This window comes from Amblyraja radiata, chromosome 2 (assembly GCF_010909765.2).
Source record: "Amblyraja radiata isolate CabotCenter1 chromosome 2, sAmbRad1.1.pri, whole genome shotgun sequence".
NCBI lineage: Eukaryota > Metazoa > Chordata > Chondrichthyes > Rajiformes > Rajidae > Amblyraja > Amblyraja radiata.
Window position 1 is genome coordinate 124,451,470 of NC_045957.1, and position 22,017 is coordinate 124,473,486.

The 22,017-nt window shown below is 48.2% G+C and overlaps 1 protein-coding gene across 1 annotated transcript in view; it reads right to left on the minus strand.

Moving 5' to 3' along the window:
• LOC116985360 (trafficking kinesin-binding protein 1-like) overlaps positions 1 to 22,017 on the minus strand; it is a 94,249-nt gene that overhangs the window by 66,593 nt on the left and 5,639 nt on the right. The window contains exon 2 of the mRNA XM_033040110.1: positions 19,388 to 19,593. Within this exon, the coding sequence (XP_032896001.1) occupies positions 19,388 to 19,593 (206 nt within the window). The remainder of the gene's footprint in view (positions 1 to 19,387; positions 19,594 to 22,017) is intronic.

Consider the following 22,017-nt stretch of genomic DNA (forward strand, 5'->3'; position numbering starts at 1 on the left):
GTTTTGCTTTGTGAACCTTCCAACGGTTTGAAGGTGTTGGTCTGAAAATGGAGTTTGCAAAATGCTTGTAAGCATGGCAACCTCTTTACAGTCATGAGTGAAAATGGCTCGATTGTAATCATGTATTTTCTAACTGGTTGGCGCGTAACAGTAAGCTTTTCACTGTATCTCGGTACACATGGCAATAAACTAAACGGAACTGACTAGAGTTATAGACATGCAGTTTGACCGCGCTGGGCCTGTACTAGCTGGAGTTTAGAAGGATGAGGGGGGGGGACCTCATTGAAACGTACCGAATAGTGAAAGGCCTGGATAGAGTAGATGTGGAGAGGATGTTTCCACTAGTGGGAGAGTCTAGGACCAGAGGGCACAGCCTCAGAATTAAAGGACGTTCCTTTAGGAAGGAGATGAGGAGGGATTTCTTTAGTCAGAGGATGGTGAATCCGTGGAATTCTTTGCCACAGACAGCTGTGGAGGCCAAGTCTGTGGATATTATTAAGGCAGAGATAGATAGATTCTTGATTAGTGCGGGTGTCAGGGGTTATGGGGAGAAGGCAGGAGAATGAGGTTGAGAGGGAGAGATAGATCATGCATGATTGAATGGTGGTATGGACTCGATGGGCCGAATGGCCTAATTCTGTTCCCATCACTTGTGAACTTAAGGCGGTTGAGGGAAATTGTGCACAAATTGAATCTGAAGGCATGTTGCAAAATTTTAATTGCTGATTTGAGTTGCTGTTATTGTGCTCCTGAAATGTTCCAGAAAATAGTTTGCAGCCAGTCCCACTGTTCTTTGCTTCACCCTTGACCTTGAGGGTCACCGCACTTGGGTAGGAAGAGTCCGGAGGGATGTGGGCCAAATGCAGGCAAATGGGACTAGCCAACTGGGCCGGCATAGACAAAGTGGGCCAAAGGGCCTGTGTACCTGCTGTACGGCTCTGTATAGATAGTTTAGTTTAGACATACAGTGCAGAGACTGGCTCTTCGGCCCACCGAGTCTGCATCGACCAGCGATCCCCGCACACTAACACTATCCTAAATACACTAGGGACAATTTACATTCACACCAAGCCAATTAACCTACAAACCCGCACATCTTTGGAGTGTGGGAGGAAACCGAAGATCTCAGAGAAAACCCACGCAGGTCACAGGGAGAACGTACAAACTCCGTACTGACAGCGCCCGTAGTCGGGATCGAACCCGGGTCTCTGGCGCTGTGAGGCAGCAACTCTACCGCTGCGCCACCGTGCCGACCTTTTGTGATCCCATGAACAATTTATCCTTTTGTACAAATGCAGGGTTTAATGCGGCACGGTGGTGCAGCGGGTAGAGCTGCTGCCTTACTACGCCAGAGACCCGGGTTCCATCCTGACTACGGGCGCTGTCAGTGTGGAGTTTGCATGTTCTCCCTGTGACCTGCGAGGGTTTGTTTTCTCCGGGTGCTCCAGTTTCCTCCCACACTCCAAAGACGTGCAGGTTTGTAGGTTACTTGGCTTCGTTAAAATTGCAAATTGTCCCCAGTGTGTGTAGGATAGTGTTAGTGTGCGGGGATCGCTGGTCGACACGGTCTCGGTGGGCCGAAGGGCCTGTTTCTGCGCTGTATCTCTAAAGTCTCATCTCTAAATTCAGCTCATATTAAAATCCATTCTTACCGCCCTATAATATATTTCCAAATATCTGCTTCCACTTTTTCTGCTAACTTATTAACCATTTTCGTTTAGTTTAGTTTAGAGATACAGCGCAGAAACAGGCCCTTTGGCCCACCGAGACTGCGCTGACCAGCGATCCTATTGTTACTAACCAGTTAGAAAATACATGATTACAATCGAGCCATTTTCACTCATGACTGTAAGAGGTTGCCATGGTTACAAGCATTTTGCAAACTCCATTTTCAGACCATGAACCTGTAACACCTTCAAACCTTTGGAAGGTTCACAAAGCAAAACATTTATTGACTCAAATCACCATTAACCAACAGAAATTAACAATAAGTTTCACCCAACAAACAGCCGGTTTCCTTTATTCATGCATTGTCCTTCATCTCTCCACATCATCTATATTACTAAAAGTTTCATCTTGACCACTTCCTGTTGTTCTGTAGATTGATTTTAGAAAAAACGCTGCCACTTACAGCTGTGATTTTTGGCCATCTTACTCAGAATCCCCCTCCGCTGTGCAGGACAAGAGGATTTTTCCCATCGATGAAAAATAAAAGAGTTATTAGTGTTTAAAAAATGTTGAGATTCTCTCTCCTGAAGGCCACGCCCCTTCCAGAGGGACTATAAAACCCGGAGAGTCAGTCTCTGCAAGATGGGGGAGCGAGAGGGTCACGTCTCTCAGTCTGAGCTGTGAATAACACTGAGCACGTCTACTGAACTGTGAGTGTGGTTTTACTGACCTTGAGTGCCCTTAATGTGGTTTGAAAATGAAAATGTGGTTGGTTTGAAATAAAGCACAGCAAATGGTTGGTGGTGGTTAGTTTGAAATACCAAAACGCCACCTATCCATGTTCTCCAGAGATGCTGCCTGACCCGCTGAGTTACTCCAGCACTCTGTGAAACGTCACCTATCCATGTTCTCCACAGATGCTGCCTGACCCGCTGAGTTACTCCAGCGCTCTGTGAAACGTCACCTATCCATGTTCTTCACAGTTGCTGCCTGACCCGCTGAGTTACTCCAGCACTCTGTGAAACGTCACCTATCCATGTTCTCCACAGATGCTGCCTGACCCGCTGAGTTACTCCAGCACTCTGTGAAACGTAGAGTTGCTGCCTCACAGCGCCAGAGGTCCGGGTTCCATCCTGACTACGGGTGCTGTCTGTACGGAGTTTGTACGTTCTCCCCATGGCCTACGTGGGTTTTCTCCGGGTGCTCCGGTTTCCTCCCACTCTCCACAGAAGTCAATTGGTTTCAGTTGTAAATTTGTAAATTATTCCCAGTGTGTGTAGGATAGTGTTAATGTGCGGAGATCGCTGGTCGGCGCAGACTCGGTGGGCTGAAGGGCCTGTTTCCGCGCTGCATCTCTAAACTAAACTAAAGGTGCCGCCTTGTTGGGGCAGCTCCTGCTGTAGATGCTGTCGATGGTGGGGAGAGGAGGGAGGGGTTGCATTGTTGATGGCAAACATCACCTTAAACAACTGTGTTACAAAGGTTACCTCATTATAAGTCAAAACAAGTCATTGTTTATGATCCCTCCAGTTAGCAGCTTGCCAAGTCGTTTTGTTTTACAACACCCAATAAGATTGTTAAGGGTTTGGACACGCTGGAGGCAGGACCACGTTTGGTCGCGCTAGACGCATGCTATCGCATGCTGGTGAGACAGGCCCTTTAAGGGTTTGGACACGCTAGAGGCAGGAAACATGAAGGAGTAGGCCATTTAGAACGGAGGAAACACTCTTTTTCACAGTGAGTGGTGAGTCTGGAATTCTCTGCCTCAGAGGGCGGTGGAGGCCGGTTCTCTGGATGCTTTCAAGAGAGAGCTAGATAGGGCTCTTAAAAATAGCGGAGTCAGGGGATATGGGGAGAAGGCAGGAACGGGGTACTGATTGGGGATGATCAGCCATGATCACATTGAATGGTGGTGCTGGCTCGAAGGGCCGAATGGCCTCCTCCTGCACGTCTCGACCCAAAACGTAGCCTATCTCCTTCGCTCTGCACCCGCTGAGTTTCTCCAGCATTTTTGTGTACCTTCGATTTTCCAGCATCTGCAGTTCCTTCTTAAACACCTATTGTCTATTATCTATAATATAGACAAGACTATAATGGATAGACCATACCATGGCTGATCATCTAAAATCAGTCTGTTTAAGAAGGAACTGCAGATGCTGGAAAATCAAAGGTAGACAAAAAGCTGGAGAAACGCAGTGGGTGAAGCAGCATCTATGGAGCGAAGGAAATAGGCAACGTTTCGGGTTGAAACCCTTCTTCAGACTGATGTAAGGGTGGGGCGGAAAAAAGAAAGGAAGGGGTGGAGCCAGTGGACTGAGGGAGAGCTGGGAAGGGGAGGGGAAGGAGGGAGAAAGTAGGGACTACCTGAAATTAGAGAAGTCAATGTTCATACCGCTGGGGTGTAAACTACCCAAGCGAAATATGAGGTGCTGCTCCTCCAGTTTACGGTGGGCCTCACTCTGGCCATGGAGGAGGCCCAGGACAGAAAGGTCAGATTCGGAATGGGAGGGGGAGTTGAAGTGCTGAGCCACCGGGAGATCAGGTTGGTTATTGCGAACCGAGCGGAGGTGTTGGGCGAAGCGATCGCCAAGCCAACGCTTGGTCTCACCTATGTAGAACAGCTGACATCTAGAGCAGCGGATGCAATAGATGAGGTTGGTGGAGGTGCAGGTGAACCTCTGTCACAACTGGAACGACTGCTTGGGTCCTTGGATGGAGTCAAGGGGGGAGGTAAAGCGACAAGTGTAGCATTTCCTGCAGTTGCGTGGGAAAGTGCCCGGAGAGGGGGTGGTGCGGGTGGGAAGGGACGAATTGACCAGGCAGTTATGGAGAGAGCGGTCTCTGCGGAAAGCAGACAGGGGGGGAGATGGGAAGATGTGGCCAGTGGTGGGGTCACGTTGGAGGTGGTGAAAATGACAGGATTATTTGTTGCATGTGACGGCTGGTAGGGTGGAAGGTGAGGACTAGGGGGATTCTGCCCTTGTTACGAGTGGGGGGATGGGGAGTGAGCAGAGTCACTGGGTATAGAAGAGACCCTGGTGAGAGCCTCATCTATAGTAGAAGAGGGGAACCCCCGTTCCCTGAAGAATTAGGACATCTCCGATGCCCTGGTGTGGAAGACCAGGGCAACGGAAATCAGTACCCCGTTCCAGCTTTTTTCCCATATCCCTTGATTCGTGTAGTCCCAAGATCTAAATCTAAAGGGCCTGTCCCACTTTGGCGACATTTTCATCGACAGCCTGAAAAGAGGTTGTCGTGGCGTGACGCATGTCGTGACGCGCGGTGTCTCCCCGTCGCTCCTGGATTTTGGAATGTTCAAAATCTTCAGGCGACATCTGGGTGTCTCATCATGCGGTGCGCCCTGTCACACGCTGACGTACGCTGTCCTGCGGGTGACGCCCGGTGACGCGAGGATATAAAGCGCCGACTTTCGAAACGATTTCTATTATTTGGCTGAAGATAGCCAGGGGCAAATTGCCCATAAAGAATAAAAAGTACATAAATATACAAAGTACATTATTAAGAACATCTGAAATGATGTTCTTTCTAATGGGGTGAAAAAATAAAGATCTTTTTGTCAATATTGGAATTGGTGGAGAGGTGGAATATTGTGTTGGAGGACCAGTCTAGTTGTCTGTATATCTCATTTCCCACTCCCCTGACTTCCAGTATGAAGAAGGGTCTTGACCCGAAACGTCAGCCATTCCCTCTCTCCAGAGGTGCTGCGTCCCGCTGAGTTACTCCAGCACTCTGTATCTGTCTTGAGTTTGTTGCTCCTCAGATTCATATTAAATCTTTTCCCCTTCACCTTAAACCTATGTCCTCTGGTCCTCAATTCCCCTACTCTGGGCAAGAGACTCTGCGTCTACCCGATCTATTCCTCTTATGATTGTGTACCCCTCTATAAGGTCCCCCTCATCCTCCTGCGCTCCAGGGAACAGAGTTATTTTGTATACCTCTGTAAGATCGAATCTCCTGCGGCCGCAGAAGGTTTGCGGGTTGCGTTGTGCTTTGATTGGAATTGATGTAGATTGTAACGTTATTGTCAGATCTGAATATTGTTGTTGAATACATTTTTTGCTTAAGTATGATGCTCTTTGAAATATGCCGCTAAATATATAGTTACTTTGTTGAACATAAACCTTTCTTGTTAAACAAATTGTTGTTTTTCAATATGATGTTATTTTTAAGCTGTCGTTAAATAAACAATTTATTTCTTAAACAGTTATTGGTCCTTAGATTTATTGTAGATAAGTTCATTTCCAATGTGATTATTATACTTCAGAGTAGCCGTCTTGTGTTGTGAAGGCAGGGGACACGGAGTGTTGTAGCTTGACGTAGATTGTCGTACAACTTGACAGAGTTTAGGGTGACTACGGGTGTCAGTCACTGACCCTTGCAGTCGCCGAAAAAAAATCACAAAGTGGGGCGGGCCTCATAGTGTGCGGGGATCGCTGGTCGGCGTAGACTCGGTGGGCTGAGGGGCCTGTTTTCGCGCTGTATCTCTAAACTAAACTCAGATGCCGCTTTGTTGAGGCAGCTCGAAGGTGGGAAGGGGAGGGAGGGGTTGACATGTTGATGGCAAACATCTCCTTTAATCATCTGTGTTACAAAGGTTGCCTCATTGTAAGTCAAAACAAGTCATCGTTTATGATCCCTCCAGTTAGCAGCAGGCCAAGTCGTTTTGTAATACAACACCTCCAATATAATAATGGATAGACAAGACTTGTCATTATTAGACACAAAAGCACCAGAACCCTCCTTCTGCTCACAGTCAACATGAAAGGAATGTCATTTAGTTAACAATTGAAGTTTAACACTATCGACCCACGGCTTTGCCTAAACAAGTCCAAAGGGTCATATCAGTGCTCAACACCAATTAGACACAACACAGAGCCACAGAAAAATAGGCGCAGGAGTAGGCCATTCAGCCCTTCGAGCCAGCACCGCCATTCAATATGATCACGGCTGATCATCCAGAATCAGTACCCCATTCCTGCTTTTTCCCCGTATCCCCTGATTCTGTTAGCCCTAAGAGATAAATCTACCTCCCTCTTGAAAACATCCAGTGAATCGGCCTCCACTGCCTTCTGTGGCAGAGAATTCCACAGATTCACAACTCTCTGGGTAAAGAAGTTTTCCCTCATCTCAGTCCTAAATGGCCTCCCCCTTATTCTTAAACTGTGACCCCTGGTTCTGGACTCCAACATGGGGAACATTTCTCCTGCATCTAACCTGTCCAATCCTCTAAGATTTTTATGTGTTTCTATAAGATTCCCTCTCATCCTTATAAATTCCAGTGAATACAAGCCCAGTCGACCCATTCTTTCATCATATGTCAGTCCAGCCATCCTGGGAATTAACCTGGTGAACCTACGCTGCACTCCCTCAATAGCAATACAGCCCTTCTTCAAAATAGACCAAAATCACACACCATACTCCAGGTGTGGTCTCACCAGGGCCCTGTACAACTGCAGTAGGACCAACTTGCTCCTAAACTCAAATCCTCTCGCAATGAAGGCCGATATGCCATTAGCTTTCTTCACTGCCTGCTGTACCTGCATGCTTACTTTCAGTGACTGATGTACAAGCACACCCAGGTCTTGTTGCATCTCCCCTTTTCCTGATCTGACACCATTCAGATAATAATCTGCCTTCTTGTTCTTGCCACCAAAGTGGATAACCTCACATTTATCCACATTGTACTGCATCTGCCATGCATCTGCCCACTCGCCCAACCTATCCAAGTCACCCTGCAGCCTCATAGCATCCTCCTCGCAGCTCACACTGCCACCCAGCTTTGTGTCATCCGCAAACTTGGAGATGTTACATTTAATTCCCTCGTGTAAATCGTTAATATATATTGTGAATAACTGCGGTCCCAGCACTGAGCCTTGCAGCACCCCACTAGTCACTGCCTGCCATTCTGAAAAGGACCTGTTATTTCCTAAAAAAGAAAGTATGACTTGAGTGGGGGAGGGTTGGAGAGAGAGGGGGTGCACAAAGTACTTGGAGTTAGAGAATCTCTTTAGTCAGAGGGTGGTGAATCTGTGGGTTTCATTGCCACAGACGGCAGTGGAGGCCAAGTCAGTGGATATTTTTAAGGCAGAGATAGATAGATTCTTGATTCGTACGGGTGTCAGGGGTTATGGGGAGAAGGCAGGAGAATGGGGTTAGGAGGAAGAGATCAGTCATGATTGAACGGCGGAGTGGACTCGATGGGCCGAATGGCCTAATTCTATAACTTGTGAAGTCAATGTTCATACCGCTGGGGTGTAAACTACCCAAGCAAAATATGAGGTGCTGTTCCTCCAATTTGCGGTGGGCCTCACTCTGACAATGGAGGAGGCCCAGGACAGAAAGATCGGATTGGGAACGGGAGGGGGAGTTAAAGTGCTGAGCCACCGGGAGATCAGCTAGGTTTAGGCGGACTGAGCGGAGGTGTTCAGCAAAACGATCGCCCAGATTTGGTTCGTTGATGCAAGATTGAACTGAGTCCACAATTGTTCACAAACAAGGCATCACTGCCACCTGCTGTTGTTAGAGGGTGTTGCAGCCTGAACCACTCTTCTAAAACTAGAGGGCACAGACTTTCTAAACCTAGAGGGCACAGATTAAGGTGAGAGGGGGGAGGTTTTAGAGGGACTTCAGGGCCAACATTTTCACTCAGAGGGTAGTTGCATCTGGAACGAGCTGCCAGAGGAAGCTACAGATGTAGTTACAATTATGTGTTTGATAGAATATAACAAGAAGACAGTGGAGGCCAAGTCAGTGGATATATTTAAGGCAGAGATAGGTAGATTCCTGGGTACACAAAATTGCTGGAGAAACTCAGCGGGTGCAGCAGCATCTATGGAGCGGATGAAATAGGCGACGTTTCGGGCCGAAACCCTTCTTCAGACTGATGGGGGGTGGGGGGGAGAAGGAAGGAAAAAGGGGAGGAGGAGGAGCCCGAGGGCGAGCAGATGGGAGGGTGGGAGGAGACAGCTAGAGGGTTAAGGAAGGGGAGGAGACAGCAAGGGCTAGCAAAATTGGGAGAATTCAATGTTAATGCCATCCTCCAATTTCCGCTGTTGCTCACTCTGGCAATGGAGGAGATCCAGGACAGAGAGGTCGGATTGGGAATGGGAGGGGGAGTTGAAGTGCTGAGCCACCGGGAGGTCAGGTTGGTTATTGCGGACTGAGCGGAGGTGATCGGCGAAACGATCGCCCAACCTCCGCTTAGTCTCCCCGATGTAAATCAGCTGACATCTAGAGCAGCTATCAGGAGATAGATTCTTGATTAGTACGGGTGTCAGAGGTTATAGGGATAAGGCAGGAGAATGGGGTTAGGAGGGAGAGAGAGAGATCAGCCATGATTGAGTGGCAGAGTAGACTTGATGGGCCGAATGGCCAAATTCTGCTCCTATAACGTATGAACATGAATAATTACAACTTTCACAAGACATTTGGACAGATATATGGATGGGAAGTGTTTTGCGGGGTATGGGCTAAACGCAGGCAAAAGGGACTAGCCCAGAATGCCGACTTGTCAGCATGCACAAGATGGGCCGAAGGGCCTGTTTCTGTGCTGAATGTGGAGGTAGTCGAGGCAGGGACTATAATAACATTTAAAATAAATGTGGACAGGTACATGGATAGGACAGGGATATGGGCCAAACGCGGGCTGGTGGGACTAGTGTAGATGGGACATGTTGGCCGGTGTGGGCAATTTTGGCCAAAGGGTCTGTATAACTCTATGGACGGGCCCCCAACATGGTGCTGCCAGATGTAAATCACTGCCCGATCGCCCGCTGGGGAAGTGATTGGTGTGTAGTCACAAAGTGACACAGAGTCACAGAGTGATACACTACATCTATTTGTTTGTCCCATCCACGCTGGCTTGAACAATCTGCCCAACATGCGCCTGAAATCCCGTAAACCCTTCTGGTCTTCCGTTAAATCCCTGGAAGACTTGACTCCAAGACTGAGTGGAAAGATGCCAACACCAACAACGGAGAGGTCATCCCAGACCCCACAGTGAAACCACCAGGTTTTGACCTCCATCGCAAGCAATGGCCAACATTGACCAGAACCCGCACCCTCCATGCAAGAACAGCCCTTCACCTGCATCAGTGGGGGATGACAGACAGCCCTGCTTGTGACCGCGGACATCCAGACCAGACCATCCCACACGTCGTGAATGACTCCCCACTGAGGCTTTTCCCTGGTGGCATCAAAGCCATCCACCCAGTAACCGATGCTGTCCTGGCCTGGATGTCTCCCCTTCATCTACAACTTTTGGCTGTGCACGCCATACGCAAGAAGAAGAAGAAGAGTGAAAACAGGCCCTTCGGCCCATCTTGCCCACACCGACCAACATGTCCCACTTACACTAGTCCCACCTACTCGAGCTTGGTCCACATCCCTCCAAACCTGCCCTATCCATGTACCTGTCTAACTGTTTCTTAAACGATGGGATAGTCCCTGCCTCAACTACCTCCTCTGGCAGCTCGTTCCACTGACCTCTGTAATCATGAAGACCCTTGAAAGACTTAGAAACATAGAAACATAGAAAATAGGTGCAGGAGGAGGCCATTTGGCCCTTCGAGCCAGCACCGCCATTCATTGTGATCATGGCTGATCGTCCCCAATCAATAACCCGTGCCTGCCTTCTCCCCATATCCCTTGATTCCACTAGCCCCTAGAGCTCTATCTAACTCTCTCTTAAATCCATCCAGTGACTTGGCCTCCACTGCCCTCTGTGGCAGGGAATTCCACAAATTCACAACTCTCTGGGTGAAAAAGTTTTTTCACACCTCAGTCTTAAATGGCCTCCCCTTTATTCTAAGACTGTGGCCCCTGGTTCTGGACTCGCCCAACATTGGGAACATTTTTCCTGCATCTATCTTGTCCAGTCCTTTTATAATTTTATATGTTTCTATAAGATACCCCCTCATCCTTCTAAACTCCAGTGAATACAAGCCTCGTCTTTTCAATCTTTCCTCATATGACAGTCCCGCCATCCCAGGGATCAATCTCCTGAACCTACGCTGCACTACCTCAATCACAAGGATATCCTTCCTCAAATTAGGAGACCAAAACTGTACACAATACTCCAGATGCGGTCTTACCAGAGCCCTATACAACTGCAGAAGAACCTCTTTACTCCTATTCTGAAATCCTCTTGTTATGAAGGCCAACATTCCATTAGCTTTCTTCACTGCCTGCTGTACCTGCACGCCAACTTTCAGTGACCGGTGTACAAGGACACCCAGGTCTCGCTGCACCTCCCCCTTACCTAACCTAACCTAACCCCATTGAGATAATAATCTGCCCCCTTGTTTTTGCCACCAAAGTGGATAACCTCACATTTATCTATATTATACTGCATCTGCCACGCATCTGCCCACTCACTCAACCTGTCCGGGTCACCCTGCAACCTCCTAACATCCTCTTCACAGTTCACACTGCCACCCAGCTTTGTGTCATCCGCAAACTTGCTAGTATTGCTCCTAATTCCCGCTTCCAAATCATTAATATATATGGTAAACAGTTGCGGCCCCAACACCGAGCCTTGCGGCACTCCACTCGCCACTGCTTGCCATTCTGAAAAGTTCACTCCTACTCTTTGCTTCCTGTCTACCAACCAATTTTCTATCCACGTCTACCCCCAATACCAAAATTCGGTAGGGGGCGCTGCACTGGCAGCAGCCTGTCGGCAGCGTGTCCGTCTTTTTTCAACTTTTTAAATTTTTTTAGTATGTTTAAAAGTCTGTTTTTAATGTTTCTTTGTGTGTTATGTGTGGGGGGGTGGTGTGGGGGGGGTGAGGGGGAAACCGTTTCGGCCGCCTCTTCCATGGAGAGGCGACTTTTTCAGGTCGCCTCCCCCGTGGCCTAACAGCAAGGATCGGCGCGGACTTTCCCGGAGACGCGCCCGGAGCTTCAGCGGCGGGCGCAGCGTGGACTCTCGGCGCGGAGCGGGTGAGACCTCGCTGGAGGGGAGCGCTCCGTTACGCTGGCCCGCGGCAGCCGGCAGCCTGAAGCCGCAGTCTGCAGAACTCCAGCTGGTGCGGCGTCTACAGCCCGGGATCCCTCGTGGAGGACCCGGGGGGAAGAAGAAGCTTCCACCGCCGGCCCGCGGCCGTCTTCTACCGCGGGCGCGGTATGGACTTAACATCACCCCTGGAGGGGAGCTTCGACCGCCGGCCCTGCAGACTGCGGTGCTTCCGGCTGCGGCACGGCAGGTACTTTAAAACTTTGACCGCCGGCCTGCGGCCTACACCAGCCTGAAGCCGCGGTATCTGGTTGTGAAGAGCCGATCCTGGACTCACCTTGACTTTGACTTTGTCCCTTACCATCTGGACGCCCGCAGCAACGGCTGTGGAGGGTGGAGGTCCCGACCACGGGGGGAAATGGAGGAGGACTGGCCAAGCTCTGTGCCTTCCACCACAGTGATGAATGCTGTGGTGGATGTTTGTGTAAATTTTTTATTGTGGTTGTGTTCTTTATTACTGTACCGCTGCTGGCAACCCAAATACCACCGACCTTGGTTGTGTGGCAATTAAATTATATCAAATCAAATCAAATCAATTATATCAAATATCAAATGTGCTCTAAATTTAGTCATCAGTCTCCCGTGCGGGACCTTATCAAAGGTTTTCTGAAAGTCTAGATACACTACATCCACTGGCTCCCCTTCATCCATTTTACTGGTCACATCCTCAAAAAATTCCAGAAGATTAGTTAAGCATGATTTTCATTTCATAAATCAATAGACAATAGGTGCAGGAGTATCCCCTGACTCCGCTATTTTTAAGAGCCCTATCTAGCTCTCTCTTGAAAGCATCCAGAGAACCCACCTCCACCCTCTGAGGCAGAGAATTCCACAGACTCACCACTCTCTGTGAGAAAAAGTGTATCCTCGTCTCTGTTCTAAATGGCTTACTCCTTATTCTTAAATTGTGGCCCCTGGTTCTGGACTCCCCCGACATCGGGAACATGTTTCCTGCCTCTAGCGTGTCCAAACCCTTAACAAATATATGTTTCAATGAGATACCCTCTCATCCTTCTAAACTCCAGAGTGTACAAGCCCAGCCGCTCCATTCTCTCAGCATATGACAGTCCTGCCATCCCGGGAATTAACCATGTAAACCTACGCTGCACTCCCTCAATAGCAAGAATGTCCTTCCTCAAATTAGGGGACCAAAACTGTACACAATACTCCAGGTGTGGTCTCACTAGGGCTCTGTACAACTGCAGTAGGACCTCTTTGCTCCTATATTCGATTCCTCTTGTTATAAAGGCCAACATGCCATTCGCTTTCTTCACTGCCTGCGGTACCTGCATGCTTACTTTCATAGGCTGAGGTACAAGGACCCCCAGATCCCGTTATACTTCCCCTTTTCCCAACTTGACGCCATTTAGATAGTAATCTGCCTTCCTGTTTTTGCTACCAAAGTGGATAATCTCACATTTATCCGCATTAAACTTCATCTGCCATGCATCTGCCCACTCCCCTAACCTGTCCAAGTCACCCTGCATTCTCATAGCATCCTTCTAACAGTTCACACTGCCACCCAGCTTTGTGTCATCTGCAAATTTGCTAATGTTACTTTGAATCCCTTCATCCAAATCATTGATGTATATTGTAAATAGCTGCAGTCCCAGCACCGAGCCTTGCAGTACCCCACTAGTCACTGCCTGCCATTCTGAAAGGGACCCGTTAATCCCTACTCTTTGTTTCCTGTCTGCCAACCACTTCTCTATCCATGTCAGCACTCTACCCCCAATACCATGTGCCCTAATTTTGCCCATTAATCTCCTATGTGGGACCTTATCAAATGCTTTCTGAAAGTCCAGGTACACTACATCCACTGGCTCTCCCTTGTCCATTTTCTGAGTTACATCTTCAAAAAATTCCAGAAGATTAGTCAAGCATGATTTCCCCTTTGTAAATCCATGCTGACTCGGACCGATCCTGTTACTGCTATCCAAATGTTCGGCTATCTCATCTTTTATAATTGACTCCAGTATCTTCCCCACCACCGATGTCAGGCTAACTGGTCTATAATTCCCTGTTTTCTCTCCCGCCTTTCTTAAAAAGTGGGATAACATTAGCTACCCTTCAATCCACAGGAACTGATCCTGAGTCTATAGAACATTGGAAAATTATCACCAATGCATCCACGATTTCTAGAGCCACTTCCTTAAGTACCCTGGGATGCAGACCATCAGGCCCTGGAGAGTTATCAGCCTTCAGTCCCATCAGTCTATCCAACACCATTTCCTGCCTAATGTGGATTTCCTTCAGTTCCTCCGTCACCACAGATCCTCTGGCCACGACTACTATATCAGGAAGAAAAATCCATGCTGACTTTCTTGTGCTGGCCCACCTGAAAAATATCACGAACCCCCTGCTGGACTCTCTGCAGTTTGTATACTGGGCCAATAGATCAGTGGATGACGCAGTCAACCTGGGCCTGCACTTCATCCTCCAGCCGCCAGGGGACCTATGCAAGGATTTTGTTTGTGGATTTTAGCTCTGCATTCAACACCATTGTGCCAGAGCTACTGCACTCTAAACTTTCCGAGTTGACTGTGCCTGAACCCCTCTGTCAGTGGATTATCAACTTCCTGACAGACAGGAAGCAGCATGTGAGGCTGGGAAAGCACATCTCGGACCCGCAAACCCTCGGCATAAGAGCACTGCAAGGCTGCGTGCTCTCCCCTCTCCTGTACTCTCTCTACTCCAACGACTGCACCTCCACTGACTCCTCTGTCAAGCTTCTCACGTTTGCAGACGACACAACCCTGATTGGACTGATCCAAGATGGGGAGGAATCTGCCTAGAGACAGGAAGTGATACAGCTGGTGTCCTGGTGCCATCGCAACAACCTGGAGCTCAATGCTCTTAAGACAGTGGAATTGATTGTAGACTTTAGGAGAGTTCCCCCTCCCCTCACCCCACTCACTGTCAACAACACCACAGTCACATCTGTGGAGTCTTTTAAGTTCTTTGGAATCATCATCTCCAAGTTCCTTAAGTGGGGGGGGCTACCATCGACTCCACAGTCAAAAAGGCACAACAGAGGATGTACTTCAAACGACAACGGAGAAAACACAATCTGCTGCAGGCAATGAGGGTCCAATTCTATACGGCCATCGTAGAGTCTGTCCTCACCTTCTCCATCATGGTCTGGTTTGGCTCAGCCACCAAGCACGACACCTGGAGGCTGCAACCTTCCCTCCATTGACAAACTGTACATTGTAAGGGCCAGGAAGAGAGCGGGAAAGATCATCTCTGACCCCTCTCACCCTGGCCACAAACTCTTTGAATCACTTCCCTCTGGAAGGAGACTCCGGACTGTCAAAGCTGCCACAGCCAGACATAAAAACAGCTTTTTTCCACGAGTAGTAGCTCTACTCAATAACCAAAAATCTGTAGCCTCCTTTTGCTCTGGTATTTTATTTCATTCACATGTTTAATCAATGGTGTTTTATCATTAATGTTTAATGTTTCAATGTTACAGTTGGACAGGTCGCTTACATTTTGTCAACACCTGGCTGGTCTCCGCGACAAGGTCATGGCACGTAGCGGCCTCATCCGACGCCTGGCAGGAACAAGTTGGGGAGCCAGTCCATCAACTCTTCGCACCTCTCCCTTAGCTCTTGTGTTTGCCCCAGCTGAGTACTGCGCACCCGTATGGAGTAGAATTAGACACACTAGCCTGGTAGACATGAGCCTGAACAGCACCTTGCGAACCATCACTGGGTGCCTTCAACCTACTCCAGTCGAGCAGCTCCGCCTGCAGGGATCCGAAGGCAAGCAGCAAATAAGGCACTATCTCATCGTGCCATGGACCCAGATCACCTCCTCCATCAGGCTATCAGCAGAGAGCAGAGGCCACCCCGACTGAAGTCCCGTCACCCCTTTGCTCCACATGGAAAACAACTCCTAGCATCCATCCAGCCAACTGAGACAAAAGCACACTGGATAGCCACCAAGTGGTCACAGGAGTGGAAGGCAACCTCATCTCCATTACACAGCTACATCTCTTCACCAGATAAAAGCTGTCCAAGATCTGACCTTCCCAGAGGAGCATGGGTGAAGCCCAACAGACTTGGTACTGGAGTTGGGCGTTTCAATGCCAGCGTGTGGAGATGGGGGCTCTGCCCGAGCCCAGCCTGTGAATGTGGAGCAGAACAACAGACAGCCAACCATGTCATCTCTGGGTGCCCGCTCTACCACCCACCAAATGGAGCTCAGGGCCCGGCAGACATTGACACCAGCAGAGACAACAACCTGGCTGCTCAACATTCGGCTTGGGATCTAACTATTCCTTTGGTTTATGTTTCATTCGCGAGAAGAAGAACAATGTTTTATGTATCATTCTTAATTGTCACTGTATGTCATGTTGTCACTTGCGGGCGGAGCACCAAGGAAAATTCCTTGTATGTGAATACTTGGCCAATAAACTTATTCATTCATTCATTCAAAACTGAACACAATACTCTAAATGCGACCACTAAGTTGACCTCCTGACTTTTATACTCAATGTTCAAGAAGGAACTGCAGATGCTGGAAAATCGAAGGTAGACAAAGTTGCTGGAGAAACTCAGCGGGTGAGGCAGAATCTATGGAACGAAGGAAATAGGCAACGTTTCGGGCCGAAACACTTCTTCAGACTGGGTTGAAACCCATCTTCAGACTTCGGCCCGAAACGTCGCCTATTTCCTTCGCTCCATAGATCCTGCCTCACCCGCTGAGTTTCTCCAGCAATTTTACATAGAAAATAGGTGCAGGAGTAGGCCATTCGGCCCTTCGAACCTGCACCGCCATTCAATATGATCATGGCTGATCATCCAACTCAGTATCCTGTACCTGCCTTCTCTCCATACCCCCGATCCCTTTAGCCACAAGGGCCACATCTAACTCCCTCTTAAATATAGCCAATGAACTGGCCTCAACTACCTTCTGCGGCAGAGAATTCCAGAGATTCACCACTCTCTGTGTGAAAAAAGCTTTCCTCATCTCGGTCCTAAAAGATTTCTCCCTTATCCTTAAACTGTGACCCCTTGTTCTGGACTTCCCCAACATCGGGAACAATCTTCCTGCATCTAGCCTGTCCAACCCCTTAAGAATTTTGTAAGTTTCTATAAGATCCCCCCTCAATCTTCTAAATTCTAGCGAGTACAAACCAAGTTTATCCAGTCTTTCTTCATATGAAAGTCCTGACATCCCAGGAATCAGTCTGGTGAACCTTCTCTGTACTCCCTCTATGGCAAGAATGTCTTTCCTCAGATTAGGAGACCAAAACTGTACGCAATACTCCAGGTGTGGTCTCACCAAGACCCTGTACAACTGCAGTAGAACCTCCCTGCTCCTATACTCAAATCCTTTTGCTATGAATGCTAACATACCATTCGCCTTCTTCACTGCCTGCTGCACCTGCATGCCTACTTTTAATGACTGGTGTACCATGACACCCAGGTCTCGTTGCATCTCCCCCTTTCCTAATCGGCCACCATTCAGATAATAATCTACTTTCCTGTTTTTGCCACCAAAGTGGATAACCTCACATTTATCCACATTATACTGCATCTGCCATGCATTTGCCCACTCACCCAGCCTATCCAAGTCACCTTGCAGCCTCCTAGCATCCTCCTCACAGCTAACACTGCCCCCCAGCTTCGTGACATCCGCAAACTTGGAGATGTTGCATTCAATTCCCTCGTCCAAATCATTAATATATATCGTAAATAGCTGGGGTCCCAGAACTGAGCCTTGCGGTACCCCACTAGTCACTGCCTGCCATTGTGAAAAGGACCCGTTTACTCCTACTCTTTGCTTCCTGTCTGCCAGCCAGTTCTCTATCCACATCAATACTGAACCCCCAATACCGTGTGCTTTAAGTTTGTATACTAATCTCTTATGTGGGACCTTGTCGAAAGCCTTCTGAAAGTCCAGATAAAACACATCCACTGGTTCTCCCTTATCCACTCTACTAGTTACATCCTCGAAAAATTCTATAAGATTCGTCAGACATGATTTACCCTTCATAAATCCATGCTGACTTTGTCCAATGATTTCACCACTTTCCAAATGTGCTGCTATCCCATCTTTAATAACTGATTCTAGCAGTTTCCCCACTACCGACGTTAGACTAACTGGTCTGTAATTCCCCGTTTTCTCTCTCTCCCTCCCTTTTTAAAAAGTGGTGTTACATTAGCTACCCTCCAATCCTCAGGAACTACTCCAGAATCTAAAGAGTTTTGAAAAATTATCACTAATGCATCCACTATTTCTGGGGCTACTTCCTTAAGTACTCTGGGATGCAGCCTATCTGGCCCTGGGGATTTATCGGCTTTTAATCCATTCAATTTACCTAACACCACTTCCCGGCTAACCTGGATTTCACTCAGTTCCTCCATCTCATTTGACCCCCGGTCCCCTGCTATTTCCGGCAGATTATTTATGTCTTCCTTAGTGAAGACAGAACCAAAGTAGTTATTCAATTGGTATGCCATGTCCTTGTTCCCCTTGATCAATTCACCCGTTTCTGACTGCAAGGGACCTACATTTGTTTTAACTAATCTTTTTCTCTTCACATATCTATAAAAGCTTTTGCAGTCAGTTTTTATGTTCCCTGCCAGTTTTCTTTCATAATCTATATTCCCTTTCCTAATTAAGCCCTTTGTCCTCCTCTGCTGGTCTCTGAATTTCTCCCAGTCCTCTGGTAGGCTGCTTTTTCTGGCTAATTTGTACGCTTCATCTTTTGTTTTGATACTATCCCTGATTTCCCTTGTTATGCACGGATGCACTACCTTCCCTGATTTATTTTTTTGCCAAACTGGGATGAACAATTGTTGTAGTTCATCCATGCAGTCTTTAAATGCCTTCCATTGCATATCCACCGTCAACCCATTAAGAATCAATCGCCAGTCTATCTTGGCCAATTCACGTCTCATACCCTCAAAGTTACCTTTCTAAGTTCAGGACCCTTGTTTCTGAATTAACGATGTCACTCTCCATCCTAATGAAGAACTCAACCATATTATGGTCACTCTTGCCCAAGGGGCCACGCACAACAAGACTGCTAACTAACCCTTCCTCATTACTCAATACCCAGTCTAGAATAGCCTGCTCTCTCGTTGGTTCCTCTACATGTTGGTTTAGAAAACTATCCCGCATACATTCCAAGAAATCCTCTTCCTCAGCACCCTTGCCAATTTGATTCACCCAATCTATATGTAGATTGAAGTCACCCATTATAACTGTTTTACCTTTGTTGCACGCATTTCTAATTTCCTGTTTGATGCCATCCCCAACTCCACTACTACTGTTAGGTGGCCTGTACACAACACCCACTAGCGTTTTCTGCCCCTTAGTGTTTCGCAGCTCTACCCATATCGATTCCACATCCTCAAAGCTAATGTCCTTCCTTTCTATTGCGTTAATCTGCTCTCTAACCAGCAACGCTACCCCACCTCCTTTCCCTTTCTGTCTATCCCTCCTGAATATTGAATATCTCTAGATGTTCAGCTCCCAGCCTTGGTCACCCTGGAGCCATGTCTCCGTGATCCCAACTATATCATAGTTTGTCTACCTTTTATACTCAATGCTCTGACTGATGAAGGCCAATGTCCGATACAACTGCAACGTGACCTCCCAACTTCAATACTCAATGCCGTGACCGATGAAGAGCAACATCTTACACAAGTGTAACACGAGTCTGACTGACGACTTACGCATGTACTTGAGGGTCTCGTCTATCTGCTCGTTGGTGAGATCGAAGTTGGTGTCGGGGGAGATGAGGGGGGTGTGTAGCCAGTCGTCATGGTCGTACCCGTAGATGGTGTCGGCTCTCAGCATGTAATGAGGCAGCTGCTCCTCCAATAGGCTGATGATCTCCACCTCCGGAAGGTCAATACTGTTGCACACATCTAGCGGAGAGAGCGGAGAGCAGTTAGTGCACGGGCTTATAGACAATAGGCGCAGGAGTAGGCCATTCAGCCCTTCGAGCCAGCACCGCCATTCAATGTGATCATGGCTGATCATCCCCAATCAGTACCCCGTTCCTGCCTTCTCCCCATATCCCCTGACTCCGCAATCTTTAAGAGCCCTATCTAGCTCTCTCTTGAAAGCATCCAGAGAACCGGCCTCCACCGCCCTCTGAGGCAGAGAATTCCACGGATTCACCACTCTGTGTGAAAAAGTGTTTCCCCGTCTCCGTTCTAAATGGCTTACTCCCTATTCTTAAACTGTGGCCCCTGGTTCTCGACTCCCCCAACATCGGGAACATGTTTCCCGCCTCCAGCGTGTCCAAGCCCTTAACAATCTTATATGTTTCAATGAGATACCCTCTCATCCTTCTAAACTCCAGTGTACAAGCCCAGCTTCAAGCCTCACCTACAAACTCCCACAGTCTAGAGCTAATCAAGAACACTTCAAGTAACGGTCCAACAGGTTTATTAGCATAGTTCAAAGTTACACTGTGTCGACATCTCCATCTCCCACCTCCTCCATCAGATCGTCACAGAGACACCACCACGAGTGTGCCTCAAGTCACGGCGCCCCTTTGTCACGCAAGCCCAAGAGCTGCTCTGCACAACACCGTCTGACGCTTCCGAGGCCTCCTGGGTCAAGACGAGATGGAGAGTCCAGTGGAAGTCAGCGGAACCATCTATGCTACACCATTACATCGATGACCCCATGGACGTCCCTGGCCAGGACCTGCCCAGAAAGCAGTGGACAACCCTCAACCGCTTGAGGACAGGCATCGGACGCTATGGAGTAGCGATGAAGAGGTGGGGCCTCGTGGACAGCGAGCGCCACCTACGAGTGTGGGGACCCAACACAGACAGTGGAGCACATCGTCACCAGTTGCCCCAAACACCGGCTTTCACCGAATGGTGAACGAGGTCTGATTGACCTGGACGATGACACGTTGGACTGGCTCGCCTCAACGGAGCTGCAGGTCTAAAAGACACATGACAGTAGAAGAAGATGCCAACTAACGGACTAGTGGATGAGATGAGAGTGTTTGTAATATGTGGTGACTGCAAGGTATAACCCGGACTGGATTATAGATCTGAGTGGTGTGTAGCATATGTGTGTTAGTGTTTGTAGAGCAGATCTACACACAGCTAGAGAAAATATTTACCAGGATGTTGCCAGGACTAGAGGGTGTGAGCTACAGGGAGAGGTTGAGCAGGCTGGGTCTCTATTCCTTAGAGCGCAGGAGGATGAGAGGAGATCTTATAGAGGTGTACAAAATCATGAGAGGAATAGATCGGGTAGACGCACAGAGTCTCTTGCCCAGAGTAGGGGAATTAATAACCAGAGGATATGGGTTTAAGGTGAAGGGGAAAAGATTTAATAGAAACATATAGAAACATAGAAAATAGGTGCAGGAGTAGGCCATTCGGCCCTTCGCGCCTGCACCGCCATTCAATATGATCATGGCTGATCATCCAACTCAGTATCCCGTACCTGCCTTCTCTCCATACCCCCTGATCCCTTTAGCCACAAGGGCCACATCTAACTCCCTCTTAAATATAGCCAATGAACTGGCCTCAACTAACTTCTGTGGCAGAGAGTTCCAGAGATTCACCACTCTCTGTGTGAAAAATGTTTTTCTCTGGGAATCTGAGGGGTAGCTTTTTCACACAGAGGTTAGTGGGTGTATGGAACAAGCTGCCAGAGGAGGTAGTTGAGGCTGGGACTATCTCAACATTTAAGAAACAATTAGAGAGGTGCATGGATAGGACAGGTTTGGAGGGATATGGACAAAGCGCAGGCAGGTGGGACTAGAGTAGATGGGACATTGTTGGCCGGTGTGGGCTAGTTAGGCCGAAGGGCCTGTTTCCACACTGTGTCACTCTATGACTTGGTCTTGGTCTTAGTTCTTGGTCCTCCAAAAATATTCCAAATGGAATTTAAACTGGAGGTGGCGGAGGGTGGACTGAAGCAAAAAAGGGTTTTGGAAGAAGAGCTACCTTAAATGTAGTTGCGTCTGGTTGGGTAACTATGGTAGGGTGAAGACTATTCCATGCTTTCATTGTGCGGGGCAAGAATGAATTGCTGTACACATCTGTCTTGGTAGCTGGTATCTTAAATTGTATCGAATGAAAGGAAAAGGCGGAGACAGTGGGCCGTGGGAGACCTGGGAAAGGGGTGGGGAAGGAGGGAGAAAGCAGGGACTACCTGAAATTGGAGGTCAATGTTCTTACCGCTGGGGTGTAAACTACCCAAGCGACCCAAACTACCTCAGCTAAGAGTTTAAGAAGGAACTGCAGATGCTGGAAAATCGAAGGTACACAAAAATGTTGAAGAAGGGTTTCGGCCGAAACGTTGCCTATTTCCTT